The sequence below is a fragment of the Euprymna scolopes genome, chromosome 10 (genome assembly GCF_053919585.1).
Source record: "Euprymna scolopes isolate OS-2025 chromosome 10, ASM5391958v1, whole genome shotgun sequence".
Classification (NCBI taxonomy): domain Eukaryota; kingdom Metazoa; phylum Mollusca; class Cephalopoda; order Sepiida; family Sepiolidae; genus Euprymna; species Euprymna scolopes.
Window position 1 is genome coordinate 161,843,180 of NC_136491.1, and position 12,201 is coordinate 161,855,380.

At 31.4% G+C, this 12,201-nt stretch overlaps 1 protein-coding gene across 12 annotated transcripts in view; it reads left to right on the forward strand.

Moving 5' to 3' along the window:
* The window catches only part of LOC145286342 (microtubule-actin cross-linking factor 1, isoforms 6/7-like), a 770,369-nt gene that overhangs the window by 570,951 nt on the left and 187,217 nt on the right, over window positions 1-12,201 (forward strand). For all 12 annotated transcript variants that reach the window (XM_080135266.1, XM_080135265.1, XM_080135270.1 and 9 more), the window contains exon 19: window positions 9,864-9,947. In XM_080135266.1, the coding sequence (XP_079991392.1) occupies window positions 9,864-9,947 (84 nt within the window). The remainder of the gene's footprint in view (window positions 1-9,863; window positions 9,948-12,201) is intronic.

Genomic DNA, 12,201 nt, shown 5'->3' on the forward strand with positions numbered 1-12,201 from the left:
TCGGTTTCGAATTATTAAACTGATCTAGTATTCAGCGCATATGAAGAATAAATAGAGGTTAGTTGTGTTATGTGTTTTTAGAGGCCATTATTAGACTGGACTAATATTCAAGATTGATGAGGGGGAAAATGATAGGTTTATTTGTATCTATAAAATGTCGTTTCTCATGAATGAATTATTGTCTTTATTTATTCTCATGCAACGCCGGATTGCCTTCTGGTGACATCTGCGCGTAAATTCGCCCAAGGGAATTGTTATATTTTTTAATAAGTGGTAATTATAAATCGATAAAAGATCGATAAAACTTTCTAGAGTAGGCACCTTAAGTTTTGGAACGATTCGTCGAAGGAAAAAACTAAAGTTAATTTTTTTTGTTTGTTTGTTTGTTTGTTTTTTTGTTTTGTTTTTTTTTGGGGGGGGGTCTGTTTTGCTTTTTTGTCTTTTCGTTTTTTGTATTTTCGTTATTTTGGGGGGGTCGCCTTTTCGTCTTTGTTTTATCTCTAACGCGTTTGTTGACGTTGGTATAGAGACAATTGTTTAGATGTTATATTCTACGTCTATACACCCATTGTCATTGCCGGCTTATTACGAGAGCAGTGTTTAGGAGAGGTGGAGAAATATAGGATATTTGCGGCATTTGTACTATTTAAAACTCGGAGTTTTATCAATAAATAATTGTAGATGTAATTTGAAAAAATGCAATTACATCGATCAAATTCAGACAAATTTACGTGTCTGCACTTTCCGCATGTAGATGTAACTTTGAAAATTACTTTTAAAAAATTTTTCGTTTTATTATTAATCGGAAGTTTATTGAAAAAAAATGTAATAGGATTATTTTCAAAGTACTATTTAAAAATAATTTGATTACTAAGAAAAATAGTTAAAGCGTAGTTTCGTATTTGAATTAGTAAAGAAATTAGAAGGCAAATGACGATATTTTTTTTATTTTATCTCTAAAATAAACTTGTTTTTCTTAAAAAATGAACAAGCTTTCGACTTTAAAGTCTTCGTGAATTAGTTAACAATTTTAATGTTTTGTGAATAAATTTATGGCATATTATGAATTTTAGAATAGATTATTTAATGCCGACTCAAATTAAATAACAATCTTACAATTTTTGTTTTGAAGATGACTGTTAGTGTTTGAAACAACAAAAATATATGTCTGTGTGTAATAAACGGTATCTACCAAACTCCTGTTATTTTTTGGTCTGCAGACTTGAAACTTGATAGAGGTTTTGAAACTGAAATAAATTCGATTTCTTTTATAGTCGGTAAAAGTTGCGGCTAAGGGACCAAATACATAAATAATTGGAACTTAGCAGGCATAAGTCGACTAAACGTGTTATTTTTACGCATACGCAAATATACATTTATATCTTTAACAATGATATTTTTAAAAAGTTTTTGTGTGCGTATAAATTTAGGTCAGACGGTAACGAATAAGGCTGGAGAACTGTGTTTTTGTTCCGATTCTAGCTGATATTAGCACAGTCATATTTTAAAACACTTTCTGAAATCACTAGTATATATCGGGTACAATATAATAATCAGTAGATTATTGGCTCTATATAATAAATCTGCTTGCATTAAAATATATTTACTCATTTTGCGACCGGGCAATGTTGGGCAGCCTGCTAATACACACACACACACACACACACACACACACATATTTATTTGATATTGACTGCTCGTTTACATTCCACAATAATCACAACTATTACGTAAGCGTTACAGAAACAAAATACAGCCCTACAGTTAACCAATTTACTATTACAAGAAACATTTTATAAAAAATGAATAATAATTAGTCTTGTTTTTTCTTCCTCCTCCCTCAAAGAAATATTTGACCATCCATTTCCTAACATAGCTATAATCCCATTTACAGTTACTTCTTTCCTTCGTTGTATTTTTCCGAGGGTTTGGGGGGGGGGGGCGGGGAGGGTCCTAATCTATCGATTGCTGATGAAGAACGCTGTGTTTTCGAAATGTTGAATAAAAGTGTAGAAAGATGACCTTAGGTTTTACCTTTTTATTTAGTTCTCGCATTCCATGCGCGATGCTTCTGACAAAGGGAGAAAGAATTATACTAATAGGATTTTTTGTTCGTTTTATAGCTCATTACATCAAGTGGCATTTTGCCTTGTCTCGGGTGATTTGCATTAAATAAATAAAAATTGCACAAAAAATAACATCGTTTTTAGGCTTCAAATATTAATATCCGCAAAATGTTTCTCTAGAAGCATATATGGAATATGTAACAAATTTATACGTTATAATTTTCATTAATATGTTAACTATAAGTATTATTTCATCAATAAATAAAAATACGCATGTTGGTTTGTTATTTAATAAAGGCAAAATCATAAGTTATTTTGTTAATGCATAATTTTGAAAGTCTAATATTTTCTATGAATGCTTGTAGCAAAATTATTCAAATCTCCCATGTGTAATATCGTTTCAAACGTGCAGCTGTTTTTCATTAAACACGTTGTTCATTCATACGCCTTGATTTCTGCTTCAGTTTTAGCTGGAGGTCAATTGTAAATCCAAGCCCGTCGTTCCTAATCTACCGAAAGAAATCGACTTTGTCTGAGGATTAATTTGCTTTCAATTATGTTCCCTTTGTTTCTCCGCCAAAGAAGGTGTAATTTTATACATGATTTAAAATCCATAAAAATAGGACACATAGTTTTAAAGGTTTATGCTGTCATAACAACTTTTAGGTGTACTTAGATTTGGGAACACTTCCATTGTTTTCCTCAGTAAAATTACCACAAGAATACATTTTTAAATTTTATGTATATTCTCTAAATTTTCTTTCTATAGGGAACATACAAACATCACACATTAAGTTTTAGATAAAAAAAAAAAAATTAATGCTTGGATTACTGGTGAAACAGGTTTGATGCTTTTAAAATCTCAAACCTACATTGAAACAAATTCAATGCTGATCACCGACCTCTGAGCATCTAAAAGATTAATTTTATAACCAATGCATCAATTAAGCTGAATACCCTTTTCTTGCAAACAAATCTATATCATATTTATTTGGATCCTTATGTTCGTCCTACTTTTCCTCGAAAACTACTGGGTTGATCTGACTGAAATTTTGTACGTATCTTTGCTATAAGGTGTAGTGAACCAAGTATTGTGGTATCCGTTCGCTGGACACTTGAATATTAATAGATTGATAAGTAATGCAAAGATGAGCACAGATTTAACCACATTAAACCATCAGTTCGACATAAAGTACCTATACTAAATCAACAAGCTTTAAGTTTGTTCCTATTTTTCAAGTGCTAACAAGTGTATTTCCAAATTTGTCAACCTGGAAAATGGAAGTCTTTAATAATTTTGAAACAATAAGTAGAAATATTTGTCGTCCAATTTGAGTTTAATTGGTTCGTCACCATAAATATGTCGGGCCTGAATGTCCATTGTTCAAATAATTGCTTTGTTTACAATAATTTGGAATAACTGAAAAACGAGGTAAAAAAATATTCCAATTACTGCTGTAGCTGTTTATTTGAACCTGAAATCATAAAAATTGGTGTCATCTCATAAGATGTATAGCAATAACATACTGAATTTTCAAGAGTGGTTGTTAATTTAAAATACCTGTACGAAAAAGTCTGTCAACTTATTTAAGGCACCTCATAGGTGATATACACACTAATGCACGTGCACGATGTACCAACTTTGACGCAACGGATCAGGAATTATGTATAATCTATATCAAACTACAATGATGAAATTTAGTTTTAAAAATTTGAATATTGACTCCAGTCAACTACTCGAATTATTACTGAGTTAAAATGGCGATCTTTGCTTACTAACTTTTCCTAGTTTTTATATATTAGTTTACAATAAAAAGTGAATAAGATATATCAGGTTTTTTTTTTTTGGGGGGGGGGGTCACAAGGTTGACTGCTTCGATTGAATAAGCGTTTCCTGAGTTTTTATGTTGTTGGCTGCTTTTTCCGTGAGAAAGCAGACAACATCAATTGATTTCGTCTCGAAAGCGATTCTTTTGGTAGCCAGTTTATCGATTTTCTTCATTCGACTGCAACTTGCATTACAAGAAAAAAACAAAATGTCTGCAGTACATAAAGATGCTGATGACAGTGTCTCTGTGGTGAGGCGGAGGGTCCATACTGCTCCCACATCTATCATACGCGACCCTCAAAAGAAATTTACGTTTTGTAAACAAATCAATCTATTGCCTTCTTTTTACTGACTGAAAATCAGAATTCTCTAAATTTAATGAATTTTATTTCATTTATATAACACTAGCAAGATTACTCAGCGTTTCCCGGGTTAAAAGTGTAATATATTTCTATTAAAACTTCTACCTATCTTTCATCCTCCCTTTCCAAAATCCCCTCTTTCTCCTCTGCCAGTCCACTCCTCTAAAGCTGTGCATATGCAGGCAAGTCTTTTTTTATATAACAGATTCCTCGTGGTATTGGTCATCATTTTATTTCCAAATTAGTACACAATAACACTGGGGAAAACCCTCCTCTCGACGAAACTCTGCTCGGTTGATCCTCGGAGAATAAATAATTTTTTTCTAAATTTGAAATATTATTGTATTATTAATCCAAGGCAATGCCGATTACGAATATACCAAATTTGTGGGTCTTTTTGTAATGTTTTACTTTTATCTGGACATGCACACACAGATTACTGCTCTTTATATAATAGATTAGCAGGAAGACCCGGCATTTCTCGGAGTCGAATGATCAAACTGACTGAAAATATTCATTTCCTAGTCAAAATGCACCAACTATTGTTCTGTTTTTTTCCTTTCCCTTTGCAAAACTCAACCATGTTTTGCAAAGTGTGAAACGAAAATAATTTTCTTTCTACAAAACAATCAAACCAAACACCATGAATAAATATTTGAAGATATAAATAACTTGAAGCATAAAAGCTTTTATCCAAAATTACTGGATTCTGCATTAAATAACCCAAAAAACGGATGATATGCCGCTAAACAAAAATAACCAACCAACCTACTAATCTGTATGAACGACCAGCGATTCATTTGAAATAAATATGGACATATGCGCTCTGCTTGTCTAAGCCCTGGCCTCCCTACTTAGATTTCTTTTTTTTTTTCTTATGATTTTTAAATTCTGAAAAAAATAATGTAAAAGTAAAAGGCAATATCTCTTTTTCATGAATGTCAAGTACTAACTCAGACCCACGATATATTGTTTTGCCTGTTGATCCAACTGAAATATACTTATCCAAGTACCTGGAGTGATGTAATTTCAGAATAGATATGGTTATGAAGTATGTTTTTAAAACTATAAGAGTTTATGAACAAACAGGAAAAAAAACTGTAAGTTTACATATGGGGGATGGAGAGATAAGTATAAGCATAAAATAAGGTGAATTAGATTTTGACGAAAATTGATTTCAAAATTACACCAAATTTTCTATTATCACGTTTTCCCTATGCAATCTGTAACTTTTTAAATAATCACAAAAGTTTTACCTGTATATTCTTAATATGATTATTCGACTAATTGTCTTTCTTATATTACTATTTATTAATAGGCATAAATGTTGGATGAAAAAAAAGCTGAATTTGTTACTACTGTATATTTGAAAAGGGTTACATCATACACGGTTGCTACTCGAATGGAAGGAACAACCAACATGTTATTATAATGAGTATGGTGTATTACAATAGAGTACATTAAATGAATAGCCATTAAGTAAAACATTAATCTCCAAAGATCGTCTGCTCGCTATATATAGTTTTCTATATTAAGTTTCTATAGGAAAAAAGGAGTTGTAGAATACTTTATTACAGCATTTTCGAAAATCGTGAATTTGTCACCTTAACAACTTAAACACAATTTGACTGACATTGACAATATTGTTTGTACGAACAAAATACATTTGAAAAAAAAATTAAGCGATGTTTAATTTTTTCCTTTGTATATAAAACTCTTAAACGTTCTTTAAACTAAGCACAAATTTAAATATTTTTATGCTTTTCAAACGAACAGATGATACGTTGGAGCTAAAAAAAAAAAAAAAAAAAAAAAAAAAAAAAAAGATGCTGTGATACAGAAAAGCTGTTTGGGTTAAGAATAAGACATAAACTTGTGATTTTCATAAATGATTAGTTTTTTTATCAAGTTTTTCTATCTTTTACTAGAGTTGAGGGATGAATCATCAGATGAGCAGATAAGTAAAATATGAAATCCGATTTGACTTGTCAACTTTCGTTTTTCTTATCAATTTGTCACGTTTTTTTTTGTTTTTGTTTTTTCGTTTTGTTTTCTTTTCTTTTTTTTTTTGTATACGAAAATCGTGAAAGCAATGGAGGATTACGTCTGGATTTCAATAATAAATCCCCATGAGCTTTGATTATCATTTTGCTGTATTTACTACAATAATATAGCATGAACGTCGCTATTGTTTTATACAGAGATTTACTTCCGGTAATCCATAGGCAAGCTGCTAGATTTGTTGTTGAATCGTTTTCTCAAATGCGTTCAAGGGATTAAAAAAAGCTCCAACCTTTTATAAAAGTTTTAAAATAAAAAAGTATCTATTGCGCGCTACATGGCTTTTCCTAGAAAACTTTATTTTCATAATTGGTTTGATTGTTGGCTCTCTCCGTTTCTTATTTTTTTTACCCATTAGGCTGATGATCAAATGTGGTTCTTGTTTTCGAACTACTCGACCATAAACGTATACTTGTTGTGAAACCTTAAGTCCTTGTGATGAGTTATATGCTTGTATAATTAATAAAATTATATAACGTTTTTGCTACAGTAATTGGTCACTAGAAAAATTGACCAGTGCTTGATTACTAGTAAAAGCATGATATGCTTAATATACTCAAACTCTAATAGCAATTGTCTAAATAGAAGCAATAAAGTTAATAATGAAAAGGAAAACTGTAACTGTAGAACTCGTACAATATTCTCACTGCAAAATAACTGTAACCAACAGCATCGTTTACTAAGCTACCATATCTTCAAAGAACACCGAATAACAAAAGATATTATGTAGGAGAAAGATCCATAGATTTTAAAACCAGTTATAACAACGATGAAAATATATTCAATACCAAAAAATATCGATTAAAAAGATCATTAGCGAACCATGGCTGGGGAAATTAAAGAAAGCGAACACTCGCAAATAATTGAGTACAAAATACTACGATGGATTCGTACGTGGGGTCATTTAGTACGTGGAGATGATGAGAAAACTTGTGTAGATTATTTAAATATAATCTTGTAATTTTCATGATCCTCAAAACTTACTAAATTGTAGAAACGCAACCAACTGAAGACATAGGAAAGCTATATACATAACAAATAAATAAACTCAACATTTAAAGTAGCAACAAATAATAAAATGAATAAAAAAATTATTGCAATCATTCACGTGCTAAAGTAAGGTCACCTGTTAATTTGAAACGTTAGAAAGGAGATGCGACGCACATAAATAAAAGTGCAGGTCGGTCGAATGTTTAAGAAAAAAAATCTTTCATTGACTAATGAAAACATTAACCCGTGAGATATACATAACAACGAACTTGATTGATTAGATAGCTAAACTAAACACTACTTAGATATAGAAAAACAATTAATAGCACAAATCCGTGCAGTTAGCCTGATGATTTCCTGTATGAATAAAACATGGACGCTTCTGGGTAGTTTCATTTCCATAGGTGTATTTTCATACTATTATTATTAAGTTCTACTCGCGTATGGAACACTAAAGTAAATACTGAAAATCTTTGCATAATATATACAGTCTTATATGTGTATATACATGCAATAATATATTTTTTAATTATATGAGCATGTGTTTATAGTTATTTATACTAAACAACGATCCGCAATGTTCACTACTAATACTACGTGCGATTGGAGATGGTTTGTAAATTTAATATTCCCATGAAACTTCTTCGGAGGAAACCAGTTCTGCCCACCTAAGGTGGATGCTGCTAGCTGGTTGGCAGTTATTTAAACAAATTTTCATATAATTTCCGATTAATTACTTTAATCCTGTTTTACTCTAGCCTAGAAAGGTACTTTTTTCCTACCACGAAATTTCACAAATATTTTTTCATACTATCAGTAAAGTGTTAGGATAAGATAGAGATGGAAATTGACATACCCAGATACTGCACCAACACCGCTGTATGAACTAGTGCAATATAATTTAGAAATTAATGTGTGATTGTATATGAATTGTTTCTCCATTATTGGATGCATAATACAGTCCCCGCGCATGCCAAGCCAGCATTAACAGGGAATTCTACACTCTCTTTAAGGAGCGACGTAGCAATATTTTTGATATATTTAGGGTATGATCATTGAAAGTTGGGAAATTCTACTGATAGACACTGACGATAGGAACTGACAAATTAAATTAAGTCACATTCTACTAGCAAGCAATCAGAAACCAGAATTGTTCCATAAAAATATTGAATCGTTGAGTATTCTGGCACATAATTTTTTCGTGTCAGCACAAGAAGGATCTTTTGCTCTCTGTCTGCAAAATTATAAAGTCCAGGACTCATACAGAACAGTTACGCACTGAAAAGTTTTCATCTCCAGGACTTGTATAGAATAGCTAGTCATCGGAAACCTTTCTGAAATCAAACATGGCTTTTAATTCAAGAGATGACGAAACTTAAGTCGGGGATTTTCTATTGATAGCTGACTTGGTGTGTTGTGTTATATATCATTGTGGAAAAACAATTAAACATAATTGTTTTGTACAACAACAAAGTGTTTTGAAATATTGTTCAGCAACATTTTTAAAGGGTCTGTCAAAGTTAATGTCAGTCACTATATCATCCCTCCTCTACATGTATTCGCAGATTCTACTGTTGCCACCGGTTTCCCCAAACTCATTAAAAATTCTTTCTAGAAAGACATTACAGAAGAGACCATGTGAAGGTTGCCAACATCTTCAGTCAAAGTGATTTTTGTTGAATGAACTGGACTCGAACTTGGAACACCCAACTCATCAGTCCGTGTCGTTAACCACTTGACCATCGTCATCTGTAGATTACAATCGCCTGTTTCTTAATAATATTTTACTTTTAAACAATCTGTTTTTGGCTATATCAGTTTTTAAAGCGAGATGTCATCCTCCCTCCATAGAGCGTCTATTACTTCTAAATGGTCATCTACGATTTTCCGATAATTCGGAAGTGGCATTCAGCTTTTTAAATAATCGGCTCCAATTAAGAGCAAGGCAATAAAACAAAAAGTGGATAGTTACAAATATAATAAGTACCGCCGGAAGTTGCAAGAAGGTCAGATACGAAATAAAATTGAAGTAAAGATGTTTTAAAGCTCACATGTGTGTGTGTGAATTTGTTGCCTCTACATGACGTGCACATTATTTAGTAACGATTAATCGATTATTTATTGAAATAAAATAAAATTTGGAAAAATATTATTTTTATAAATTTAATTACAAAATCAAATGGAACATAATTTCGTTTTTTTTTTGTCTGTTTTTGTCGACCAGTTTAATCTTTTTAATAGTTAAAATAAAAGAATGGATGAAGCTTCTGAATTTTTTAGATGAGAATTGATACTTTGGACTATTCGCACTACTGTTCTCATTTTGAGTGTAATTGTCACAAAGTTTCAGCTGATGTAACCTCCGATCAGAGTATCTTGTCGAACCTGAAAATCTGTCTGTTGAATTCTGGAAACTGCACAGAATTTGGAACGGACCTTTTATTTAATCATTGGGAGTAGCATGCTCTCGTTCTGTCAACCATAACTTAACTAATTAACTAATTAACAAACGTATTCTGTGTATTTTGAGTATCAGTGTTTATTATATATTTTTAGAAACATGCTGAAGACTTGAAAGCAAAAGAAAGCGAAATCGCGGAACTCGTGAAACTTGCAGATAAATTCCGGGATGATACTCAGGTAAGGATTTGTTAAGTATTTTCTATCAAATGTTTCATTTTCTCTTTATTTTTATCTCTTTATCTCTTTCTGTCTCAACGAGAAAGATTAATTGGTGTTTACATGAAAATACATTTATTTTTTTTCAATAATTGTCACTAACCGAAACATCAACATTGAAAATCCTTTCAATGAAATATTTTACTGAAAAAAAATTGTCATAAAACTGCATGTTTGAAACATACTTGTCAACACACAAAAATAAAATATGACAATATTTGTTTTAATTTATCATTTATCTAGTAGTACAAATGTTGGCGATCTGTAAACGCATTATAGTTCATGCACAATATTTAATTTTGTTTCGCCATAATGAACTCGCACAGAGCAGGTCATGTTTTTTTTGTTTTTGTTTTTTGTTGTTTTTTTTTTGTTGTTTTTTTTTTTTTTTTTTTTTTTTTACATGTATTTAGAATAAATTTTATCGAAATATTTAATCCGGGTCGATATTCTATCTTATTTTAGTGATATTAAGGTAGGATTTATATTCCTACGAATCTTTTGAATACTTTTATAAAAATTGACTAAAGATTTCTTAAAATTCTTTAAATTATATTTGTTTAATCACAGCTAGTTTTATAAATGTAAACTAAAATTAGAAGCCCATGCCTTCTATGCTATTATATAAAGAAATGTAAAATTTGATAGGAAAATGCAGATTATCATAAAGGGATCGATACCTTTCGAAAAGCCTGCATCTCAAAATATAATACTGAAGATGTCTGTATCCAACTATTTTAAGGCTATTAGGAATCTGAACATGAAATTTGGTATGGATGATTGTGGATTTTCCACTGCCTCCTCCGACCATCCTATAATTAATTTATTTCTTGAGTATAAATCTGTCAACCACATTGAGTGTTGTTCCTTCTCACCTTTTTCATAGGCCACATGGCCACCTTATCGATATAAATCTTCGTGCATAAGCGTATCACACCGAACAATAACGGTGAGTATATAGACTTATGAATGCCCTTTTATTCTTTTTATATTTTAAACCTGCAAAAAAATATCGGTGAATGAGATTTCAATTTGGGGAAAATATTCATCCACATGAGATTTGAAGATGTATAAGTATGGAAATTGATTTGCCTAACCACCACCGCTACTTCTCCCAATTTAAATTTTATTTTGAAACTGTTTTGGGTTCGATCCTGCTTGTAACCCGCACCTCTGATTCCTGCATGCTGGTTTCATAGAAGTAAGTTTCTTGGTATTTCTACCCAATCCTTCTGGTAGTACCAGATCAGGCTGTCTGAAGATATCAGCTTCCTAACTTAAATGCACCAAACATTGTTTTTGGTTTCGCTTCGCAAAACTTGATCCTGTTTTGCAAAGTCAAAAACAAAAACCACATACATAATACAAAAAAGCCAAACTCTGAGAATAAACATTTGAAAATCTAAAATACTTGAAACATAAAACGTTTTACAAAATTATGTAATTAAATAACCCGAAAAGGATTGATATGTTGTAAAGCAACCAACCATTCAATCATCTCCTGATGAATCATATTTACCTATTGGTTTGTGCTATTTTCAAACTCTAACATACAAGTAATATATAATTTGTGACCAGTTTAGTGGACCGAATCGGAAATTCATGTTCATTATATTTATTGGAGTTTTTGAAATGGTCACATGCCAGAAAATCCTATACTCGATTTATTTATAGGTTACTGAAATACGATAGCACATTTTGGATTGATTTATTCCCAACGTTTACAGCAGCTTTCTAATCGGTACATAATCTTTTCATGACTGTTTCATTCCAAAATCAGCAATGTACGCCTTCACAAAAATCCATGATTTTTTTGCTCAACCATCTGGAACAACACCCTTTCCTTAGATGTACGTGCAACATATTACATAACATATAAGCATAATTCTTACTTTCGATTAACCGTAACACAAATCTGGACATAACAAAAGAAAACTCATTTTTTTTAAATTACTCATGTACAGATGTGACCAAAAAAGAGCTAATAAAAACTTGGATGATAGTGTCGCTAAAAATATATATATATATATATATATATATATATATATATATATATATATATATATAAGTGAGAATATGTGCGAGGACACTTCTCAACCTACAAGGGGCGTGCAATAAGAAATGCCCCTGACCCACTTCCCATAGGAGTAGAGCAACGAAACTTGACACAGTTATTAGTCTTTCTCTACATAGGAACCACCCAGAGTTATGCATT